This window comes from Condylura cristata, unplaced genomic scaffold, assembly GCF_000260355.1.
Source record: "Condylura cristata isolate star-nosed mole 26May11 unplaced genomic scaffold, ConCri1.0 scaffold00012, whole genome shotgun sequence".
NCBI classification, from domain to species: Eukaryota; Metazoa; Chordata; class Mammalia; order Eulipotyphla; family Talpidae; genus Condylura; species Condylura cristata.
In genome coordinates this window covers 25,854,809-25,881,516 of record NW_004567113.1, presented here as the reverse complement: position 1 = coordinate 25,881,516, position 26,708 = coordinate 25,854,809, and the positions used below count along the sequence as shown (strand labels likewise).

General features: G+C 32.2%; 1 protein-coding gene across 14 annotated transcripts in view; it reads left to right on the top strand.

The window, feature by feature from the left end:
- Positions 1–26,708, top strand: part of ADGRL3 (adhesion G protein-coupled receptor L3) — a 726,682-nt gene that overhangs the window by 613,940 nt on the left and 86,034 nt on the right. For all 14 annotated transcript variants that reach the window (XM_012724122.1, XM_012724111.1, XM_012724117.1 and 11 more), the window contains 3 exons: positions 2,315–2,535; positions 13,153–13,219; positions 14,949–15,040. In XM_012724122.1, the coding sequence (XP_012579576.1) occupies positions 2,315–2,535; positions 13,153–13,219; positions 14,949–15,040 (380 nt within the window). The remainder of the gene's footprint in view (positions 1–2,314; positions 2,536–13,152; positions 13,220–14,948; positions 15,041–26,708) is intronic.

Genomic DNA, 26,708 nt, shown 5'->3' with positions numbered 1-26,708 from the left:
GTGGTCTCCTCCGGGGCAGGCTGCAGGCGGGAATCGAACTCATGAGGAAGTGGCTTCAGATTCTCAGCGCTGTGCTTTAACCCGCTGCGCCACCATGGAGGCCCCATATTTCTATTTTTATAACATACTTTATGAATAACAGTAGATATTATGTTAAAAACAGGAAAGCTAATTTTATAATGGACATAGTATATAAAAGTTATAACTAGGTGATTTTGAGATTACATAAATTATATTTGAACAAATCTAGCTAATATATTTTTTAAAGCGCTACTTTTATTCTTTCTACTATTTACATTAATCTTGCCAAATAAGGAAAGAAGGAAGAGTGGTAGGAAGGAAAGGAAAGGAAAGTGGGGAAAGGAACAGCAATAATTATGTCCATAGTAAAACCTAACAGAAAATATGAATAACAGATAGCATCAAATGCTTTACACAGCTTATACACACTTATAATTTTTGTGTATTAAGATTCATGCATATAGTGCTAGTTTGCTCTAGTGACTAAAACTGCAAATGAGAAGAAAACTTCATTTTTTAGAAAGCTTGTAGGCATAATAAATAATTCATTCCTTTAATGTTGTTCCCTAGTATATGTCCATAAGTATGGAGTACTTTATAATAAAAATGCAGTTGGATTCATGCTTGTGATTACACATTCATGATTAATGGCGGTAAAGGGTACAATTATGATGATTATACTTTTAATTGGTTATCATATACAAATGTGACAGCTTTTCCCACAAATGCATACATATGAATAAGCAATCAAAGTGCACATTTCTTTCTCCCAAAAGGAAAGCCTTCTGATAACAAAAATTAATAGTTGATGTTCTAACTCTAAAAAGCAAGATAGGGAAAACTGTGTTATTTTGCCAAGAAGAAATCATCATTCTCCTTTTAACCTGCAATTCAAATGCTGTGTGATTTCTTTTCATTTAGAAATCTTATTCTAATTTGTGTTTCTAAATGCTACATATGGTGTGATAAACCACAAAATTTTGCATACTTCACAAAACAATTTTCTGACAAGAAGACAAAGAACAATGTTTATAGGAAAAACTTTATCTTAGAGGATAGTTTAAACCCATCTTTTCTTTACTTTTTAAAATAAGCATTGCTAGTTGGTTGTTTATTGTCTGCATCTCTCTTAGGTTCTCTTTCTCTCTACAATCCTAAACTGATTTCCTCATGTCCCCTTCATTGCCATCTTACACAATGAAATTAGCCTGAATTATATCACATTTCTCAAGAACCATACTCACCATTCACTCCATACTAATCAGATTATTTCTTACATAAATTTATTCCTCTTTACTAGTGGGAGCAATAGACTTTATTTTGGACTTTTTGAAAAAAAATGAAGACTCTCCAAAGGAATGAAAATTTCAGAAACTGACATAAGAGCTTGTAATACCTTAGAAAATATGCCAAAGTAACTAACTCGATGTACAAAAATAAATTCCATATTAATTAAAGATATACATATAATACCTGCAGTGTTAAAAAAAAGTATTTTTATCATTGATTCATTTCATGACATCAATGATAAAAATGTTTTTTTTTTTGAGACTTGACCCCTATGGCAAGGGAAATAAAAGCAAAAATAAACAATTAGGGTTACCTTAAGTTGAAATGATTTTTTGTAGTAAAAGGACCAAGATTTCTAGATCAACCGAACAATGACAAAATATGAGCAATGAAAGCACTTCCTGAATATTTTATTTTAACCAGATCTACTTTTACACCTGTATAGCATAAACTACCCAATGCCACTTTATAAATCCTATTAAACCATAATAGGGAAGATGTAAATAAGGAATTAGTAATATCAAATCAATAACCTCATCATAAAATACTATAATGTTATTTACTTTTAAGAGCTTCTATTCTCTTCTCTTTGACATTAGTTTGTGTTTTTCCTCCATGACAATTGAAGAACTTTAAAAGTACATGTATGTAAGCACATACATGATTATGACCAAGAATACAAATTCCTGATTTTCACTTTAAAGCCTTTAAACTAATGTCAGTAATAGCTACCATAGGCTCCAATTAGCACTTTATAATGCCATTTTCCTTATTATGCTATGCTGGTATCCAAAGTCTATTAGTAATAAAGTGTTAAATATAGTTTTCAAAGGTAAGTTCTATTTAAATTAGGTTTAAATATTTGAATTAAAAAAAAACTTGCCTCGATTATCCTTTTGCAGGTTTGTTTTACTACTGTAGTCTAAATAAATATTCTAGTTTTATTACAGTAGGTAATATTATATTTAGTAGTTATTTGATATATCATTTGTTCTTTTCCTAGATTGCCTGTGCAGTTTTTGCTGCCCTCTTACATTTCTTCTTCTTGGCTGCTTTTACCTGGATGTTCCTGGAGGGAGTACAGCTTTATATCATGCTGGTGGAGGTTTTTGAGAGTGAACATTCACGTAGGAAGTACTTTTACCTGGTCGGCTATGGTATGCCTGCACTGATTGTGGCTGTGTCCGCCGCAGTAGACTACAGGAGTTACGGAACAGATAAAGTGTGAGCTTGTTTTTCTTTCCTCTTTTAAAATACAGTTGGCTAAGAGCTTTGAATTTTCTTGGCTTAGGTGTTTGTATTACCTAACAACAATAGACAAAGAAACTGGTGAAACAAATGGGGGTACTTGAATTGTGATTGCACTTTTGTTTTGATGTAAAACGAGAAAATATTCCTGAGATTTAGTAAGCCGCTGTCTTAAAACATGAATATTTTGCCCACTTGTATGCTAAGCTTGAATGGTCATTGTAATATCTTTCAGAGCATTGAGATGAAGAAGTAGCTGTATTATAAACTGTCTTTTCAGAAAACAGTTTAGCCCCTCACACTTGGCATTTCTTCTTGTTGATATGTCATTTACAGTCACTTGAAACATATTTATAGCATTAACAAAAAGGAAAACTATAGAAGTAGGAGAAACTTAGGTTTTTTCTGGTGGATATTGGGGTATAATGGAATTTTATTTTCAGCATAACTAAGTTGTTGAGACATGTAAAAATATCCAACATACTATTAAGAAGTTTTTGAAAAATACTTTTAGAATCCACTTCAACATTACCAATAACATCCTGAGACTTGAGTGAAAGTTTCAATAGAAGAAAAGTAGAAAGATGAACAATATAGGATGTGCTTTGAGGAGGGAAAATAAAAATAGAAGAGGTGATCAGAACTATAGAAAGTGAGAAGAATATGTCAAGAGTGTGTCCAAATACCATCTGTGGTGTTTTATGTCAAAGATGATTCAAGTAGAAAAACCATTGAAGAAAGATCATACTTTGTAACAACTCTTTTAATAAGCTAGTTGAATAAGCTAGTATTCAAAATACTATCTATGTGCTGAAACAGCTTGATACAAAGATAGTAGAAATATTGATTCAAGTAATCACAGTAATCAAGAATTACTTTTAAAGTTAAGTCCCAAGCATATATAGGGTAACAAGTATCACGTTGACTGGAGAAGATTTCTAGAAAGAACTTATCTTATGTCCTGTTGCCTATTGTTTGTGTGTGTGTGTGTGTATGTGTTGAATGAAAAGGAAAGATTATAGGAGAATAAAAAAAAAATCAGATACATAAAACAGGGGCAAATTTGATTTAGTACTGAAAGAGGCATTAGTAATCACAAAGTCCAAGATATTGATTTTACAAATGAAAAAGCTAAGAACCAAATATGGTGTACAGCCACACACACAAACACATTTACACACTGAGACAAATCGCGTATGATAGACCTTAGAGCTAGATAGTGGCAGATATGTGATAAAAAGAAGCAGATTTATTTCCACTAGGCTAGGGTAATTTGGAGGTGATGAATTAAGCCTACTTTTAAGGTAAAAATGATGGAAAACAAAATAAGGTATATGTTGAGGTAGAGGAATTTTGCCATATAGTAGGAAAGAATATTGACTTTTACTGGGGGAATAGGTGAGATCACATTGAGAGGACAGGGATTTGAAAAGCTTTGAAATGAGCACTATGGAAAATGTGAATGTGTTAAGGAGCCACTTAGACATTAATAAGAAAATTTCCAAGAGGCAATGAAGGCACAGATGATTTAGATAACATCAGTTTATACAGAAGTTAGTAAGCCAAATTTCATGACTTTCCATCAGCAGTCAGCAGCCTGAATATGTTGGCAATAAAGCAGCTTGCTTCCCGGAGAGAAGAAATGCCAAGAAGCAGAATACAGAGTAATTGGGATGATTGTTAAATAGAATATGTTTTGGTATAGAGACACCAACAATTTTATTAAAAGAATAATGTCTCATTTCTGTTGAATTTTCCTGTTAATACACTGACAAACTACTTAAATCCATTTGTCTAAATATAACTACTACAAATAATTTTTTTAATCTAATCTTTGTGAATTATGGTAAACTCTGAGTTAATTTTGTGGATACCAGTGACTACTGTGGAACAGAATAGCATTAGAAACAACAAACAAACAAAAACAGCAATGAACCTCTGAAGAGGGAGATTACTAGAGCATAGGATTAAAAAAAATAGCTCTTTTATTGAAATAATTCACATATCTTAACAGTCACTGTTAAGGTGTTACTTCAATAGTTTTTGTAAGTTCACAGTGTTATGCAGTCATTTTGACTAAATTTAATCTTTTATCACATCCAAAAAAACCTATTAGCAACTACTCTTATAAGACTTTATTTTCCTTAATATATTTCCCCTCTAAGATACTAAAGTGAATAATAATTATTTGTGACTTACCTTACACTATTTCAAATAATGTTCCTAATTATTTCGATGTTGCTCTCTTGCAATCCCTGATTTGATTTTATTTTTGTTTAATGTTGATTTTTTTCTCTTTAGATATAAGAATTGTCTCATTATTTGTTTTATGTTCTAGTCATTTGTTTTGAGACAGATGTCATTTTCTGGATAGTAGAAATCTATCTTTCTTAGAATCAATAATATTCAGTCTCCTGTGACTTTGTTAAAGCTTTGGCCATCATTACTTTAATTTCCTGCACTATAACTGGAAGCTCTCATTTTCTGACATTATTACTGTGTGGGAATAGAGGCTAATTTATTTCCCAGGCACTGATTTAAAACAAACTTTAATAATAGTTCCGTTTTGCAATTATGCCTTTTGCTAGCACAAAGAGAAGCAAAACAAATACCAAAGAGCGGGTAGGTAAAAGAGGTAAAGAAAAGGATAAGCCTTTTTTTTTTTTTTTTTAATTAGAATTCTATCATAGTCAGGGATAGAGATTTAGAGTCTCATTTGTACATTTAAAATAAATTTTCCACAGAGAGAGATTTCAAAATATGAAAAAAATGTTTAATTTCTACCCTTTGGGAATCTTTCCTGTCCACTGTCTATAAGCAGTGCTATTTTACCCACTGAGGAAGCGGTGTTGAAAACCAGTCAGTAATATCTGTGTCAGGAATTTAATTAAGATATAGTCTCATCTACTGTTTTATGTGTGTGTGTGTGTACACAATGGATTTCTACAACACTACAAAATTCTGCATATAGAACTGTACATCTTGTTTCTTCTTAGTAAACATTTCTTTTTCCAGTTTTTGTTATATTTGTTTTTATTTTATTTCAAATGACATTTTCCACCTTGTTTATCTGATTCTCTTTGTCATGGTATTCTCTACCACTATAAGTTTTGGATTTTGTTTTTGGCCAGTGTTAAATAATAGGTGCCACAATGCTTAATTTTTAAATATGGATATATACAATCTGCAGTATTAAATAAAATGGAATTAACCATAATCAGGACATATTGTCAGTCATTTTCTCTAAATTTTAAGCTCAATACAGTGCATTTTTATGTTCTAGAAGTATATTTTACTTACTTTTGTGAATCTATTATAAAATATTTACTACTCAGTCTTAACCATTTTAATTACATCTAGAATAAAACCATTGCAAATACATTGCTATAATCCAAATAACAGACAATCCCCTTTTCCTAGCTTTAGTGTACTTAAGTGTATTTTATTATACTGACAGTGAAGTTTTATTTCTGAAATCTAATAATAGCTTACATTAAAAAGTAGAGAATGATATAAATGCTGTGAAATAAAATTTTTGTAGATTAATTATATGTTATTTAGATACAGATGTAGTCAACAAGCATTCCATCTAGTTGACATAGTATGCTATGTTTATCTAGGAAATGTTATTAAGGCTATTGAACTGCCTATTATATACAAAACACGTATGCAAAAAAAAACCATGAATAATGTGATTTTGAGAACTTGCTTAGCTTGCCACAGTTTTCAATGTTTGTAAGAGAATCTTCCTATTTTCTGTACTATTTTCTGATGTTGCTTAATGAATGATTTTTATCTGCATTGGCATTATAGAAAATGTGCACTTTTTTTTTTTTTAGTAAAATTCAGGGAGTGGAACACAAATCTAAACTGCACTATTAAAAATGGGCATTTATTCCATTTACCTATGTTTTTGCGTTTTACTTTGGTCTTATTTTGTTATTATGAACATTCACTAAAATCATCAGATATGATACAGTCAGTAGATAAAGGCTAGTATTTACTTAACAGTAATTCAATACTAAATAAATTTGCTTTTACGATCTAAAAATTTTCATTTCATTTAAACATTAATGATCTGAAACGTGCCCAAATATCAAGTTGAGCATTTTATTTTATTAAGAAAACAAATATTGATAGTTTAGACCACTTTCCCCACTACCTAAGTGTGCAATTGAAGAAGCAATGGGTGAATTGAAAATGTGTTACAAGTAGTTTACAGGAGTAGGGAAGCTAATGAGAAAAAGTAAAGTCCAGGAAAAGCTTGAGATTTAAAATATAGGTACTGAAATTCAGAAGGGGTTTCTGAAAGCTATAGATTAAGCTGTGACCATTTAGACTAGATCATAATGTCCTTAAATAAAAGAAATATAGCCAATTTTAAAAAAATAATTAAAATCATAATTTTATGATCAGAAAATCATTATAAATCCTCTGTGTAGTTTCAGATTTATTTCCCTATCTCAACAGCTTAAGAGCAGTGTTGAAAGAGGTATTCTTTCCTTTGTTACTTAAAAGTCTCCCAATTTCTTTATTTTTACTACATTAGCCTCATTAGTCTTTATCATTTAGATAGAAAAATGATTCTTGATCTTTTAAAAAACTAACTGTATTCTTAAATAACATAGGGGCTCACCAAGTAATGTTTAATTGATAATATCTGTTTATATATGTGTGTGAATATATATATATGCATAGATTTATATTAATACCACAATTTCTTAGCAACCCACACATGAAAATTATATATTCATGTGGATGTTTTTCTCTAAGTGCACTGTTATATGATGCTTTGAAACACTTTTTCTTGTAATATTTCATTGACATGTAGTGTCTGTCTGTCTATTATCTCAAGGCATATTTTACTCTAACTTGGCCCATAGCAATAATACAGATATTGAAATAGTTTTCATTGACACATAGGCATAATTATTCTATAAGTATATGAGGACTACTGTTACTTTTTTTAAAAAAATAAACTGCATATTTTGTGTAATTGTGCTTTAGAGATTGAGGGCCTACTGTGTAAGCATTTTATCACCCAAAAGACTTATAATTAGATATAAAATTAGCATCATCTATAAGAATTTTTAATTGAGCAAAATCCTTTTGGTTAAGGATTGATCCAACTAGCCATCCCAGGATACACACACACACACATACATACATAGATACATATAACTTGACTGCAGAGGTCACTTTATATCATGATTTCACCCACCAGTAGTTACATTAAAAAATAAGACATGTTGCTTTTGCAGCAACTTGGATGGAGCTGGAAAAGATCATGCTTAGTGAGATAAGCCAGAAAGAGAAAGAAAAATACCGGATGGTTTCACTCATAGCAGGAGTATAATGGACCAGGCGAGAAAATAACAAAAATAATGAACAACCATAGACCAGAGACATTCTGTGGGGGTGGAGTGGGGAATGGGATCAAAAACGGGGGGGGGGAAGGGAGGGAAATGCACGGGACTATGGTGGTGGCACAGGGGTGATTTGGTGATGGGAAACCCGTGGGGATTACAATTGAGATGAAAAAAAAATGTGAAAAAGATGTAAAAATAAACTTTTTAATAAAAAAAAAGAAGAAAAAAAATAAGACATGTTGGTGAGGATGTAGGAAAATTGTAATCCTTTATATTGTTAGCTACTATGTCAAAAGATATAGCTAGCTACTCTGTAGTTGACAGACTTCAAAATGACAAATATAGTTATCATTTGACCCAGCAGTCCTACTTCTAAATATTTATCCCCCCAAGCCCCTGACTTCACAAAGTTATATGTAGTCTTCAAAATAATATTTATATGTGATTGTTTATATGTTGGAATGTTATTTTAAATTAAAATGAAATGCCAATGAATACAAAATGAATATAATTTACAAACATTTTATTAGGGGCCCTCCCTGGTGGCCAAGGGTTTAAGTCTCAGTGTGGATGAATATACACATGTTAATACACTGTACAGGTATACATGCATGTAAAGTATCTGTTACATATTTACATTTATTAAATTATAGTGTTTACTGGAACAGTAATTTGACTAATACAAATGAAGGAATAGAAGAAGCCTATAGATATCAAAATTGTTTTAATTATAAAATTATATTAAAGACATCCATTTAAAAAGTAGTGATTGTTTAATTAAAAACAGAATTTTCCTAGCATTTAGTATTAATTATAATAGCTAACACTATTTTTACTTTTGTGGCTTATATTGAAAATCTAGAGTATATTTTATTGGAGAAATAGAGAAATTCTTTCTTTAAAAAATAACATTGAATGCACTCAGACCATATAACCTATATTTTACATATGTGAACCACTTTTTAATTCTAAAATCCACAATTGCTGAACTACAAATTCTATTCTTAACTACCAATGATCTTGGGCTATTCCTACATAACTTTGATGAACTTTGTTGAACTTTGTTCTATTTCTTACTCTCGAGGTTAAAAATTTGCAAAGTTTATCAAGATTAGATGCATGAATGTGCTGTGGTGAAAACAGCATTTTAAAATTTCTTAATGCATATTATGCAGTAAGATTAGACTAAATTTATGATGCTTGATACATGTATATGTCTCTTTTCCTTTTTTCTCATCCTGATTCTCTATGTGCTTTCTTTATCCTCTCAATATTGTCAGATGTAATAGTACAAATATAGAGACACCTTTATAAGTTACAGAGAAAATGAGAATATGTAGTTTATTTACTTGCAAACAACCTGATATAATCAAGCCTGTTAAATATCAAGGTCTATTAGTAGTCACTGTTTATTTTCTACTCATATTTAGCATTCACCAAAGATGTTTTACTCTGTGGCTTAGGGTCCTGTAGAAAAGGAGGAAAATGGCATTGCTAACTTACATTACTTTAGAAAACTTTGGTTAGTAATCAGATATCTACTTTGACAAGAGTGAATTAATCAGACTAAAAAATACCATGTACCAGAGCATTTTAATGACAGTATGTTAAACATGCTAACTTTGAATTAGGAGCTATAATCAGCTAGCGTTACTGGTATCTTAAAGCACTGTAGAACATTTTCTAAGTGACATTTATATATGCTGGGCAAGTGGCCTTACCATCTTTATAAAATCACAGCCATGCCTTTTTAAAATGACTTATGGTAGTGAAATAAATGGCAAGGAATCCTTTAAAAGTAGAAGAAAATGAGCTTTAGCACTATGGTTTTCTAAGTCCTATTCGGGAAACTATTTTTGCTTCATTAATTTTCTCTTTATTGAGTACATGCAAGGTGCTGCTTACTACACTGGAAATTGAAATTTTTTAGGAGACTACTCCATATGTCACTATCTTCATTATGTAATTTGTAATAATATGGCTTATGTTTTGGAAGAAGATAATTCTGAAAGAGATTGATATTGCATATGTGTAGATTATCACATGTTCTTTAGTGCATTAAACCTATAAACTTGTATTAATGAAGTAAGATTTCATTACATATAACAATATATGTTGCTTTTGTAATTTGAGAAAATGCTACATAAAGAAAATTTTAATGATTTTATCAGTTCCATGGGAAAAAATCAGAGTTTATGGTACATGACAGGCACTCTTTTGAATCTTGTAAGATTGTTCATTATTGCTTTAAATAAACACAGTGTGATTGGAATGCAATTGCTTTTTCAAATGTATGGCATCTCTTTTGTTTAAAGTATTACTATAAACATTATTTATAGATAATATGTATGTGGCTGACTTTCATTTGAAAGACATAGTGATATATCTTAATAATGAAACATGAATGGTCTATTAAAATTAGGATTTTCCAAACTGAATATTGCTCAGTGGACAAATGCAATTTTCAGTTAAGCCATATTCCTCATTCTTTCTGGCTCTTTTCAAAGCTGAACTTGATTATGTTTAGTGTGATAAACTCTTCCTCCAGTAGTTGTCTCACTATTCTAGCCTGGTTTCCCTATAATCAGTCCCTATGTTTCATAGCCAAGTGACATTGAATGGTCTGTACTTGCAGGATAGTATAAGGTGGCTGGTGTGTCCATGTCTGTGTACATTTCACATCATACTCATCTTTACCTTGAAATCCAATTAATTCTTTCAACATTTGCACAAGGAACTCAGGGCTGGAAACAAGCAAAAAATTTAAGGCAGTTAATAGGTAAAAGGGGAAACACCAAGAGCTTTGAGATAGTCGGTGTGCCAGCCAAAAACAACAGCAGGTGTGACCATATGGCAATTGAATTAGAGAAGGAATTCTTACCTCATATCCTTCTAGAAGGCAGTTGAGTGCAGGCAGTTCTCATGGAGGAATCATTTACTCAGTCATTTGAATGATTTTATATCCCTTCTTTCACTGTTCAATTTTGAAGGAAACTAAAATTCATTGTACCAAATGGATATTAAATGTTTTTCTTAAAGAATAAAAAATAACTTCAACATTAACTATACTCTCATGTTTAGAGTCCATTGTGTTTAATTTTAAACACAGCATTGATAAAGCATAGATAAAGTATTGATAGTTGAGACTATTTTCAAGAGTAGATCTTTGTGTGGCTAAAAGTTGATGAGTTATTTTAGTAAGATTACTTGAAATGCTTAAACTTAGTATTTGGGCATACTTCATTCAGTATTACTTAGTCACATGTGTGATTAAAGTCTCTTTGGTCCATTTTTAGTCATATCTACCTTCATTGACAATCTTTGACATCATTTTGGTGATTTTTTCCTTATAATTAAAAAAATTACATATATATAGATGAGCAATCATAAACATAGTATTATATGCAATTTGATTTATATCAATCATACACTTTTAACTATTGTATTTTAGATAGTATATATACATTAAATATTAAATATCTGCTATATGTAAACTAGTATTCTACTTTTTATGTATATTAGTTATAAGTTACAGATTCTTCACTTTGCTCTTCCACTGACTTTGTTTTGTGATCTATTTTGAAATACATACATCTACCTCCACTCCTTTAACTGTTTTAACACATTTTATCATATGTATAGAAAACATAATATTTATCCATTTCTATGTCAACAGATATCTGTAAGTTCTCATTTGATAACTTCCCTGGTATTTCCTTGTTGCTTAGGTTTAAGGTTTAAGTAGCGTTTTCATTTTCACAGAAACAATTACATACTTAGGATTTTTCAAGTTTAGGTCACATAGCAAAACCTTTTTTTTGTTTGTTTGTTTGCTTTCTATTGAAGATATTTTCTTTTCCAATTATTCTTCAAATATAACAAAATGAGGGCCCTCCATAGTAGTTCAATATGTTAAGTCTAGTCTCACTTGTCTCCATGCAAGTTAGATCCCAAACCCTGGAGGTGACCCACATGGTGCATCAGACCTCTCCTGTCTCACTGGTTGCTCCCACAGCAGTTTATTTCCTGGATCTGCCTATTCAGCTCCCCACTCTGTTTCTGGTGAAGCCTCTCACCCACCACCCCTGCACCTTTGGTCTGTACCCCATTACTGTATGCATAAAAATAATCCTTAAATACACACACACATATAAAACAAAATGACAAATAGTCCAAGATGTGATATATTTTTTAAAGATTTATTTATTTATACTGAACTGGGGCACAGACCAGAGGTGCAAGTGTGGTGAGAGGCTTCACCAGAGACAGAGTGGGGAGCAGAACAAGCAGATTGACAAAGTACACTGCTGAGGGGAACAGCGAGAAGGTCAGGAGAGGTCTGCCGCACCATGTGGATCACCTCCCGGGCAGGCAGGGATCTAACTCATGCTGAAGTGGCTTTAGCTTCTTAGTGCTGTGCTTTAACCCTCTGTGCCACCAGGGAGGAACCAAGATGTGATTTTTAACATCAAATGTAATTTGCTCAAAATTTACATTAATCTTTCTCATAACTAGCCACTTCCATTTTGTCTTCCTGTCATCCTGAAGAATGAAAATGTAATTTCCCAGAGGCTTGCAGAATTGGGGGAGGATTAAATGTAGCTGAAATTAAGTGATTAATAATTTACTTTTGGGTCATGAATCAACTTCATAGGATGCTAAGGATCATTTGCAACACCAGAATCACTTGCAGAAACAATGCACTTTTTAAGACTTAAGAACTCTCAAAGGTTGGCTACCCAACCTAATTAAACTTCAATCTTCTGATACCGAATTTATTTATTCTTTGTACTGAATTTCCTCAGATCTTCTTGACAGGAAAATGTCACTTTGCCTGACAGCTGATAGACAGGTTATGTAGCACCATAATTGGAAAGAAAAGGATAGCTTAAAGCTACTGGGTTTAATGGCTATGTGTATGGCTTTTTCTTTCTTTCTTTTCCTTTTTTTTTAAGGTTTCTATGACAGACACAAAAGGCCTTAGCAAATAGGCCCAGTGCCATTTTTTCCCCCGCTTCCTCTAGGGGTAATTATCTTACTCCATCAATAGTGCTGTCAGAGATTGGGCACATAATTCAGCATTTAAATGAACAAGCAATGTAATATTTCCTGTCTCCCAGTGGAATGCTTTGCAGTTCACATTCTTCTCTGTCACTCTCTCACTCTTGATATATGTCCCATACTCAGTCCTTGAATGCCTTCTCTCCCTTGTGTTTCATTGTAGATGTTGGCTCCGACTTGACACCTACTTCATTTGGAGTTTTATAGGACCAGCGACCTTGATAATTATGGTAAGAACTCGTAATTAACTGTGTGTTTCCCAGGTCAAGAAATAAAGCTTTCACCATCCCTGTAAGGACTATCTTTAATTTCCATAGATTAATTTTGGGAAAGCATGTAGTTGTTTGACCCTATATAACTCAAGCAATTAGCCAGTCATTATAGTCTACTTTTATATTGTAAAATATTTGATAGAAACTGTTGGGAGGCGAAAACATGCCTTTGCCAGAACTTATGCAGGGCCCTGTCTCCTCAGCAACATAATGCATTTAGTTTTGTAGGGTTTGAACAATGATGACTTTAAATTTGACAGTAGTGTATTTCCTTTATTTTTCATTCAGGTAATTTAAATTATTAATGGAACCAAGAATTGGAAAAGTGACAAAATATCTCACTCTGCTTCAGTTACTTTTTAATATCAATCTTGAATACTTAAAATTTAAAAAAAGAACTTAAGAATGGCACAAATAAGGATTCTGAAATTGCACATTTTTTGTTGTTTGTTGCATAATATCTTGATTTCAGATATGAACTAGTTGTCTAATTTAGGTATCATTATTTAAATTACTTATATATTTATCATTTTACAGTAATAATTCCTATTTTTTTAAAATCAACTAGCATCTTGATTTTGAATAAAACATAGGTCTATATATCATTCTCTGAAATTGTGTAGGCCAACTATATTTTGAAATTCAGATATTTTAGAAAGGTAATTTTTCACGCTACTGCATGTTAATAACATCTTTATTGGGAAATAAGCAGTTACCCCAAATCAAGCATATCAGACAATATTCATAATAGGGTGTAGGCAGGACTCTGAAACCAGGCATTATGAATACATCAAAAATAGGAAAAGTAGTAGCAAACTGAATAAAGAAATGAATAACCTTATCTCTATTTGAATCAGATATTTAGATCAGATAGGTTCAACTGAGGTTATACTTTTTGGCTACCAAAAGAATGTTTTTTAAGTTTCAATTTTTTAGACATTTTGAATTTATAAAGGATACCTCTGTGTTAGAGTGAGAACTTCATTGGAGCTTATATTTTGCATTTCAAAGTTCCCACAATCTCAAGTTCTGACATGTTTATATAAACATGTCAGATGATAGAGAGAAATTCAGTATGCAATTCTCTATACAGTTTATACATATGTGATATATTTGGAATTTACATTAGAACCTGTTATTTAACTTTAAGTTATACACCCTGTCTGGTTCCATTAATATAATAATATCATTTGTAGTTCCTTCAATTCTCAGTTTGTTTAACCATTAAAATTCAACCAACATCTTATAATCCTTTTGTTCTTCCTGTTCAAAAATATATTTATGTTACTATTTGTGTTTTTGCAATGCATCCTTAAACAATAAAGTGGAGCCATATTTAGAGGGTAGAGATTGTAACATTCCTGGAATTTTAAACATTGAAAAAAATTGTTTTATCTTTAAATATTGGTTTTGAGTAGTTTTGCAATTCTTGCAGCATCATACCAATGGCTTCTGATTTTTTATGTGATTGTACTTGGTATAATATTGCTTTGTAACTCATTGGCATTCCAATTCCCCAAATTGACTTCTTGCCTTTACTAAAATATCAAGTAATCATATGTGATCTGATTTCTTTAAATTACATTTTGAAAGCTGATTTTCTACAACTGGCCTGTTATAGAGAATGGATATACTTGTTTTCTAACCTAGCTATGCTATCTATATAACCATACCTTTTGCATTACAGCTTAATGTTATCTTCCTTGGGATTGCTTTATATAAAATGTTTCATCATACCGCCATCCTGAAACCTGAATCTGGCTGTCTTGATAACATCAAGTAAGTATATATTATATTTTTTTTCTTTTTTTTCAGCTGTTTTACTTTGATACTCCAAGTTGTCCTAATTTTTAACTGTTTTGAAATCATGACAAAATAATAAATATAAGTGTGATGTCTTTGCTGAGTAAGAATATTTTATTGATCAGTGAGGTGATTTAATCTGCCTGAAAATTAGTTTCTTCAAAGAATCCAGGCACACTACTTAGAGCAATATATTTACTTAGAGCAATAGCCACACCTATCCCTGATACTCCATCTCTCCTTTCAGAACAATAGGGACAAAGAAGATGAGATACCTACAATTAGCATAAGGGGGATTTTATACTCTAAGAGAGGGAGCCAAAATTATTAATCTGGATGTTTTTATGGAAGCTATAATAAAGCTGACCTCCATACCTCCTGAGACAGAAAGAGAAACTTAATATAAAATCCTATGATGTTTAAATCTATGACTCTAGGCTTAGCCCCTTTGAAATGTTTATATTTACCCTTTTAGCCATCTATCAATCCAGAAATCTCCCACTAGTCATTCATCTTTTACCTTCTAGAATTATCTTTTAACCAAATTTCCACTTACTGCTGCCTGTTGTTCAGGAAACCCTAGTCACGCAGAGAGAGGATATCCATTTGCCTTTCTACAGTAATACTACTACTGTATACTAGTATATATACTATAATACACTAGTATACATACCATACTACATAAATAGATATAAACACAAATATATATATACATACAAAAAAGCTAATTTACATACTCTGAAGAGAAATGTATCTGGTAACTTTAGAGTTTGTGACATTTGAGAAAGATAGTAAAGATATACTTTAGCTATTAACATGCATTGTATATTAAATTATATTTGCACAACCTTAGACCATGCTATGTTTTAACTGGTTAAATGTTATTTAAAAGAATGCATTTTCAAAATACATTAATGTGCAATTGACATTCTTCTCAAACTACTCTGATAACCTCTGTTATCCATTTTCCATCACTCTACAGTTGTGCCTAGTATAGTTTCTTGCCCATGGTAGGTCCTCCAGGAATATTTATAGGATAAAATAACACATTAAAGGCTTCAGTGACAAAAGCAGATTGGCATCTATTGGTTAATTTTGTTGAAGGATTTACCTGTCTACATTAACTGAAAAGAATAACTAAGGAATTAGAAATTGTAATAACAGTGTAGCAAACAAGAAATTTTCTACTACAGGCAATATGTTTTAAAGCTTTTGATATTACATAGTTGAGTTAATATTCATTAAACTGCTGAATTATGTACACTTAGACTGCCTTTTTAAAATGTAATACTAGATGCTGGGGCTGTTCTTGATAAAATTGAATTTGGGTAAATTATACAGGTACATAAAATATATATTTTTATAGTATCACATTTTATTCACTTTAATATATTACATTCTTGTTTCTATTCTATAGTATAAAACAAAATGCAAATAACAATTATCATCTATGCTGTGTTTTTCACCAAGAAGTGAATAATAATTTTATACTTATGTAGTAGCTCTAACCAGGTTGAAAATCAGAAAGGTTTTGTATTTTGTAGAGTCACATAGGGCCAGTTTGTTCTTTCATCATCCCTATATATTTCTTTAGAAATGTGGATTGAGATTATTTTTTTAGGTTACTATTTAGAAAAGCAAACACACAAAAGTCAATAATTACATTTAATATCATTGATAATGTCAAGATTTATATTAGAAAGCAAAATAAGTCTTATTAAAAAAAAAAGAAGTCTTGGTTTGACTTCTGTACCCTACTTTATAGTTTATAGTCTTTGGAAAAAAATTTTTGCCATGCCGAGCCTTCCTGTTTAATGAAACATTCTGTACCATCAAGTAAGCAGAGGTATAGAAATAGCTGTTGATATGCAGTTTTAAAAAGGCATAGCAAGATAATGGGTAGAGTGAGTAGTTGTCAGAAAAGGTATAGAGGATGGTTTTACACAAAAAAGAACATGAGTAAGGATAGAGTGATGGGAAAGAAACTGTTATAGAGAGCATAGCATGAAACTGTTATAGAGAGCATAGCATGTGACCAGAGAAGAATAGGGAATAAGGTCCAGAAAAATGTAGAACAATTTACTCCTGTAGACTTCATGAAAGATCCTTCCATCAGGACTGAGGATGGATGAAAAAATAAGAATATATGCCCTATAGATATGTTGTTAAGGCTAAGGTAAGACAGGAAGTTGAGAGATTTCTTACTACTCTCTCATATATGAAGCGGGAAATATGGCTATTTGCAGACTATGCTGATGTCTTGAAAAGAATAAGAAAGAAATCTCAAGAAACATTCCCATAACTCTCTACTATCTTAAAGGTATTACTTAAAAAAAAAAGATTTATTTATTTATGCATAAAGAATTGGGGTATAGGCCAGAGTAACAAGGGGGGGAGAGTATTCACCAGAGACAGAACAGAACAGAAGCAGAACAGGCAGATGTACTAAAATACACTGCTGAGGAGAGCAGTGGGTGAGACTGGAGAGGTCTGCTGCGCCATGTGGGTCAGCTCCCTGGCTGGTATTAAAGTCTTGTGGCAGTGACTGGCAATAGCTTGATAGCACTGGGTCTTTAATCACTGAGCCAAGAGGGAGGCCCTTGAAGGATATATTTTTTTTAATTAAATACATTGTACTATTTAAGGAGTGCTTATAAAGAACTCAATAGATATAACTAAGAATTTTAGAAAGGGTAATTATTTTGAACAGTGTTAAAACTCAAAGTTATAATTTTTGTTTTAAACAAAAATAAGATAACTGTATAATGTGTGCTGTTTTTTGAAAACGTGACATGAGAGTTAAGTACAATTTGGCTGGAAAATCTTTTTACAAGTACATGGGATAGAACAAGAACAAAAAAGATAATGTTTTCTTTCTACTTTCACAAAGTAGAGAACAGAATAAATAGGTCATCCTGTTTGGTGATTGAGGAAAGAACTTGAGCATATAAGTGCTTTGGGAAGTCAGTGTCTTTCTAGAATGATTCAGTTGTTCATGTATCAAATGTGTATTTCTTTCACACATAGATAACTCCTTTATATAAATTGTTTTTCCTTCTTCCATATTCATGCCTTTTCCTTTAAAGCCACCACCATCTTCTGCAACACTAATGCAGTGCTCCCTGATTCCTTTCCCCATGCTTAGCGTGGTCATTTGAAAAGTTTAAATTCAATCTTGTTACTCTCAGGTAAATCTCTCCAATGGCTTCCTGTTACTCCATAACCAAAGTCCAGACTTCCTGGTCAGGCACATTATGCTTTTCTCACCCAGTCGATTCTTTCGTCAGCCGCTTTATAATCCATGCATCCCCCTGACCATACTAAATATATTCCATTTTGCCTCAGCTCTAATCTCGTGTATTTCTGTACCCTATCTCTATGCTAGCTGACTCCAGGTATCCTGATTAGCTTAATTATTATTTCTAAAATGATTTAATTATGTTTTAACTCCAAATTTACTTCATGGTCATCATAATAAACACATTTTGATGATAGCATAGAACATTTATTTGCTGGTTTATTACTATATTCTGGGAAAATTTTAATAAGTAAATTGGTATAGGTAACATGCTTACAGTGTTCTTTGTTTTTCATCAAAATATTGGATTGTCAGAGAAATCATGACATATTTTTCTATGTTTTTCAAGCAAAAACATATGTTTTCATGCCTTCAACAACCCAATAAATTAGGGGGTAAAAAGTAAGTCTAATCAGTGGATTTTTCTGATTGAGCCTCTAACAAGTTGATAATGGAGCTTACATTAAAATAGCAATGATATAACCTACTTTTTTTTTTTAAAGATTTATTTATTTATTTTTACATACAGAACTGGGGTACAGGCCAGAGGCTCAGAGGCGGTGAGAAGCTTCACCAGAGACAGAGTGGGGAGCAGAACAGACAGATCTATGAAGTACACTGCTGAGGGGAGCAGCGGGCGGGTCAGGAGGGGTCTGCCTCGCCATGTGGTCACCTCCAGGGCAGGCGGGAATTGAACTCATGCGGAAGTGGCTTTAGCTTCCCAGTGCTGTGCTTTAATCCGCTGCGCCAGCAGGGAGGGCCTATATAACCTACTTTTAAAATACATATGTACATATGAGCAATACCATGGCTGATTAATTTATAATATTGATGAAGGACTGAGGTGTAAAGCTTTTATTCTTGAGGAGCATTTAGCACACTCTTCACTTTTACATTCAAAATTAAAATAGTTCATTTCTGTACTTATCAACTACTTCTACTATTGGAAAATGCACTTAAAGATGTTGCAATTTCTTTGAAGAACAAGGCCTTGGAGAATGGGATGTTGATGTCTATATAGAGGGGAAAAGGAATTTTTCTGTTTTTTTTCCCTTTTCTTATCTGCTCTTTGCTCATTCTCTGGGATGGACTTCTGTATGCAGTTTTCTGATTTTGTCCTGTCATGGTTTACAGGTTCTGGTCACTTCCTTTATCTTAGGTTTTACATGAGCACTTGGATTGTATATATTATCACAGAAAAGGAGCATTTTCTACTTTATTCTTTTCTTCCCTGAGCTCTAATTGTTAAAGGACAGAAATGGTAGAGGAGACGATAACTTTTATGTCTGACCTACCTGGGTATGAATTTCTTTTCAAGCTTCTAATTGTGAAATGTGTTTGGCAAGTTACATGGCCTTCAGTCTCAGTATCTCTTCTAAATTTGGAAAAATTGTGTCTACTCTGAATAGTTATGAGATAATCAAATAATATGTATAAAACATGCAATTCAAAATTTACTGCCTGTTCAGGGTAATTTGATTATTTTTCACCTCTCTCTTTGGAAAATATCCATTTCCCTTGATTCTCGGCTGTTTTCATAATATAACTTGACCAACAAATTATAAAAATCCTATTAGAATTTGAGTATTTTGTTGTTGTTTGACACTAAGTAATTGTATGATATGACCCAACCCCATTTAAGCCATACTTATCCTATTATGAAAGAATTTACTCCAGGAGTGGAAATACTCATTTGGTTGTTAAATAGCAAGTTCTACAGTTAGCTCTGAAAATAAAATGTATCCTCAGTGAGCTGGACACCTGCCATATATATAAAAAAATCAAAGTAGGTTTCTGATTCAATAGCTTCAGGGGTGGACAGAAAAATGTTTTACCTTGCCAGTATCCATAAAACTTACTGTTTCTTAAGAGGGTCACTTTTACTTTGATGACTATTTCTAGATATTTAAGAAATAGTTAATTCAGAATTACATTTTGGTTGATTAATATTACCTTAATATTTTATGAAGTTAATGTTGAGGTTCTAAACAATTTGAAGGAAGGGAAGTAAATTAATACAATCTTGGAAAGGGCAAAAATAACACAAAAATATTTTAATGCTTTAATTTTTCTCCTTTATATTATTGTGTATGGTTCTATAATAATGCTATCACCTTTATACTGTAGTCAAAGCAATATCCCAAAAAGAGTTTAAACTTTTATGAACCAATAAATCTATTTCTGAGTTATATTTAATAAAGATATTTCCCCTTCAGTGTTTTCTGGGTGAGTTTTGAAGGAAAAAAAATGTTTTAGTACTTTCTCTGTCTTCTGAAAATATTAGCTAGTAATATTAAAATAGTGGATTTTTCGAAAGGATTTTCAATAAAATTCATCCATATAATAAGAAATAGTTTATATCTCCCATCCATTGATTTAATTGTTTCCTTTCCACAAACAAAATGACAAAATACAAATGAAAATTTCAAAGATTTCTAACTTTATTTTTGCATATTAGAGATACCATACTTTAAAATGGTCACCAATCTCAAAAAAGAGTTAATTAGGTCAGCACACTATACTGAATATAGGTTTTATTAAATATGCTTCCCAATGCCTATGCATACCCTAAGCACATTAGTACTAGAAAGAACTAAACAATTCAGAATCAAAAATCTCATATTAATAAGAAAATAATTTTAAAAATTTCTGAAGTCAGTATCATCTGAATGATATCTCATTTTCCCCATTCTTCCTAGATTTCTTTGATATGTGGTTAAACATCACTGGACATGTGCTATAACATTGCGTAATGTCCAGGTGTATTTGAAGAATAATATAATTCAAACAAAACTGTTGGGGTGCTTGTATATAGTTATGACCCTACCATATTTGCCTCAAACAAGTTAAGACTTTGCTCAGGTTTGTCCTTTGCTGCTTATTTTCAGCATTGGAAGCATTTAACAATCATTTCTTGGGAAAACAAATTTCAGTCACTGATTTTCACAAAACTGTGACTTCTGCAATTGTTGTCACCAATCTCATTCATTGTTTGATGCACTTTAGACTGTAGTTTTACATTTTCTGAAGTGTGAAATTTGGTGTCCTTTTTAGACTTTCTCTAAGATGCACTCATCTCATAAAAATTCACTGGGAACTAGATGTTTTATGCATCACTGTATTTGATGTACCACACAAACTGGGCATTGACATTTGAGAAAATCAGTGTGAAGGATGACTGTCACAGGCACTAAGACTGTTAGTTATTATTCTTTAATATCAAATGTTTCTCACTCTTCCTCAAAATTATTAGGTATACCCACTTTAGGCGAGTCAATTGCTATATAAGGATGAAAAAAAAAACTGAAAAAAATACCTGAAAGAAAAGTAAATCTTGCTTATAGTATAATAAAAACATAACAATTAGCAGCTCCCTTTTTCTTTGCACAGGGATGGGACTCAGATTTCCTCTATATTCTTTAGAAATGGTTCACAATAAGGTGTATTTAAATAAACACTTATGAAGTAACTGTATATATAACAACATAATTAATATGAACTAACTATTCATAAGTCTTTACCCAAAAATAGTCAAGTGTAAATCTTAATGAGTGAAAGAAATAGAGGACCCTATTGCTATTAAATAACATGTATATCATATATTCAGATTTTTTTTTATTTAGTTTTAACTGAGTGAACTTAGATTTAATTTTTATCTTGTAATTAATCACTCATACATTCAGTATATGAGAAGTACTAAAATTTTAGATAGGTTTTCATGATAGACTTACAGAATTTTGCCAATTTATTTTACATAGACTTTATTATATACAGAAAGTAGTAGACTATGAATCCAATGTCTTTGGCTTGGGGTATTGGATGAGTTGTTATTATTGAAATGTCGAAAATTGAAGAAACATTTTTGGGAGTAGATTAGGAAATTTGGGGGAGAGAAATGATAACTTTAAAATATTTGCTAGACATCTTGTATATGTTGAGTAGGTAGTGACAGTAGTAACTAGAGTATTTAAATTTGAAATCATTACCATATAGATTATTTTATTTTTGCATGTAACATTTATATTTTATTTCTTACTGATTTCATTTTCATATCTATTTCTGTCTAAAATGGGAAATGATTTTGGTGTTTTTATTCATAGCTGATATTTCCTTTTAAAGCTTAATGAGATGACGAGGGATAAAATATGATAGGAATAAAAGTGGTATACAGATCTGGCTAACAATTGAGGTAATGACTTTCCAGCCTGACTGGTTTCTTTAACTAGTCATTAGAGTGTATGTTTTTGTTAACATGCCTTTATTGAAAGCAAATGCTGGCCAACATAGTAGGCCTAAGTTATAAAGACACTGATGATTTGCAGGATATAAAATCCAGAGACATTTAGCTCTGAGTTGATTTCAGCAGCTTAATGATGTCGGTAAGTACCTATGGCCTTTCCATCTTTCATTATCCTTAGCATGTTAGTTATTATTCACTAAGTTAATTATGGTCCAAAGTTGTTTCTCTCAGGTCCAAGCATTATTTCCTTCAGCATTTTTGTTTCAAAAGTAAGAAATTTTAGGTTAAAAAAAAAAAGTAGGTAAGGAAAGAGAACTCTCTTCTCAAACCTTTCATCACATGCTTCACTCCCATGGTCAGAGTGAAGATATTTTTAGAAGCCATCATCATATGTCTACCTCTGGTTGCATGAGATTCTGGGAAATCATGGAACTGACAAAGGATACTGGCTAAGACCTCATTGGGGGGTTGGGGGGGGGGAGAAGGCCAATCTTAACCTATGCAAAGCTCAAGGCAAGAGAAAAATTGATAAACAAAACATGATATAACTTGTTATTCTGACAGATACACCTTGAAGAACACCTGAAAGCTCAGGATTGAATTTAGAATCCTTCAGTGTCTTAGAGTTTCATGTCAGAATGTGACACCTGGTGTTACCATCCCTAATGCAAGAGTGCATCTTTACCCTCTAAGCAAAAAAATTCATCAAAGAAAGTCATGTATGATTCAACTAGATAAGAATTTATTAGGTACAAGGGAACTAGTACTAAAAAGAATAATTTAGCCTTGGTTCTATGGAAGGAGTTAGTAGGAAATATTTAAAGGATAGGTCCATGAAGTTGGATGATGAGGGCACTGTGATAGCTTATTTGGATTTGACTTGCCTAGACTGAGGTGTTATATCCCCACTGCAAATGTGAGCTCCCACTAAGAAATTTTTGGAAAATCATGAATCAGCATCTACTGCCTTTTGTCTAGCATGCTGTCTCAAGGTCATTGTGGTAGATGAAATTGTTGGGATAGAGCGCTCCAGTCCATGATGTTAGTCCACCTGTTCTAATAAGATAGGGGGCAACTCTTAACTTACTAGTTCACAATTTTCTTGTATCTAAGCTGTCACCAGCTCTCTACCAGTTTTCCTTGTGTTCCTACTCAGGGTTCTACCCCATATCATGTGAGACCTCATATACAAACATGCAAACACTACATCCTATACAGTCAAGTTTTGCCAGCCAACTCCTCTCACAAACAACTGAACCCTCACCCCTTGGGAGTGGAGGAGGGTGTACACTGGCTACAGTCTCAGGAGAATGGATCAGGGCAGATTTTTATTTTAAACATGAGGTTGGACAAACTAGAAGGATTGAGTATGGATACATAAAATTAAATAAAAGAAAACAGGGACTAACAGCCTGGACACTCTACCTTTTGGAGATTATAGAAATGAGGAACCTGTAAAGTGGATTTAGATATAACGTCCCCTCAGAAAGGAAGAAAACTAGAAAATACATAGATAGGTATTTCAACACATACATCCACTGGGCTTAGGAACATGGAGGTCCTTAGGAATTTGACAAAATATAGTTTGTGACAGTATTGGAACTCATTAAAGAGGGATGTAGGAAGGATAAAAAAGAAAGGTAAGTTAAAAATCACATGGAAAAGCATTTTTTTCAGGCCTTTATAAATAGGAGTGGAGAAATATATTAACTGGAGGGAAGCAATATATCAAGTGAGCTATTTTGTTTATTTGTTTAGCTGGGTGGTTATCTTTTAAGCGTTTGAGACTATAGCCTCTTTTACTGTGGTAAAATGGATACTTACTTGTCCCTGGAAAAAGAAAGGGAAATTATGTGGTATTTACATTCAATAGGCATTTAATGGGTCTTAGTGCACAAGTGAAAAAACATCTTAGGAAAAGTGACAAAAGGTTCATCATTTCATATGATGAAATTATGGCTGAGTTCTGTTAACTTGTTCATTGGCAGACATTTTCAGTTAAAGTAATATAGTTAATTACCATGGCTTATAATAATAAATAATAATTGTATTGAGAAACATTCATCTACATGGAAAGGAAGTTGCATACTGTTGAAATATTTAGCATCATTAAATACTATTTCAACCTCAATTTTCCCTTTATGTTAATATATATTAATGTGTATATTATTTATAATCTTAAAATTCTACTTATAAAATCTACTTGTGTTTATATTATAAATGTATCAATATTATATGACTTATAATATATATAATATACATTTTCTACAAAGTCCATGTCCAAATGCTTTATTCAATAAAAAATATATTATTTTGAATATATTTATTAATGTTATATAAAATATGAATTTAAGTAACATTATGAAGCTTAGAGAAAAAATAATTATCAGTAAATGTTACCTAAACAACAAAATGCCTTTCCTTCAAGAAATAATTTTTATGCTACATTAAAAGGAAAAAATATTTTTACTTTTTTCTGAAAATAAAATACAAAGGTATATATTATAAAAATGTTAAGCATACTTTCTATTATAACTGTGTCCTAATATTAATATTTTGTGGTATATAAAATGAACATTCATTACTATTCAGCTATAAATAACACACTTTAATCATGACTTGTTTTTATTTTTTTCTCAAGATGATCCCACACCTTGAAACTTCTGTATTCCCTTTAATTTCTTTCTACTTTCCTATTTCCACTACTACTTTCTCATCTCATTAGCATATCAAAGGTACTCAGCAGTCTGGCTGAAGAATTTTAGTGGTCTGCCAGACCAGGTACAAAAAACAAACTTTATTTTATATACCATATCAATCTTGAATTTTCAAAGTTGGCATTTATTTTCTTAAAATGGTTTTCTTTACATTAACTCAATAGACATATTGGTGACAGAATAGTCTAAGAATGTCATTTTTCTAGAAGTCATTCTTTTACAGGGCAGGGAGAAAGGGGCACCCCGAATCCCCAAGCCTGCCTGCTCTAAATAGGTTCTGCCATCCGCTGCATCAAGACAAAACATATAAGACTTTAATGAAAAGGAACTTAAATACAGTGAGTATACAATACGGAAGACAAAGAATATAATTTCTAAATCAAACACCTGAAGTTACCCATCCCCTCGTGGGCAAAAGTCAACCCAAAAGGGATTGCTCCAAAGCAAGACCTTAAAGCTGCCACAAGATTAAATCATCATCTGGCCAGGACCCAGAGAAAAGGGTCAGAAATGGCCAGACAAGTCTGGGAGGAAAAGAGCACAATCACAATGAATATAAACACTGCTATTGTCAACCCCCCTAAGGGTTTCACACCCACATCTCTTTCAACCAGTCCAGCGCCAAGAAATAAACACAGACTCGTCTCCCTTTGCTCCATGTGCTTCCTCAGGTCTCCTTCTGGCTCTCCATCCTGCTTCTTTCCTCCTCCAAATTCCTACTCTTTTCTTCTTTTCTCTGCTCAGCTCCATCCTCCTTCTGGGTGGGGCAGGAAACCTGGAACTTACCCTTTTCCTAGTGTCCACCCTGTTACAATCCTTTATTTCTAATCTGAAGAAGTCAAATCCACTTTTCTTCTTATTAATATACTACTGTGGAGAGAAATACATAATGAAAATTTATCAAACCTTATAAAAAATAATTACTGTCAGATATCTCCAAATTATTTTTGAGTTAGAATACATTGTATCATTTTGAATTGCTTTTACTTATATCATTTAAATATCAATGGAAGAATTTACTTTGATTTTGGGATTCAGTTTTTTAAGCACACTATGCTTTTATTGTTTTGCTTTTTAAACATGATTGCTATTTTCCTTGTAGTTTACTTTATTATTATTATTTTTAAATTTAATTTATTTTTGTGTGGAACTGGGGTGTAGGTGAGAGATTTGGAGGGTGAGAGGATACACTTGAGACAGAGTAGGAGAAAAGGTGAATTTCTTGAAGTGCACTGCTAAGGGGAGCAATGGAGGACACAGGTGATTTCTGCTGGTGATTGAACTTGTCCATAGAAGTGATAGCACTGAGACTTAACCCCATGGCTTCCAGGGAGAACCTTTCCTTGTTTTCTAAACATCTAAATAAAGATTCAAAAACAGTATATATAT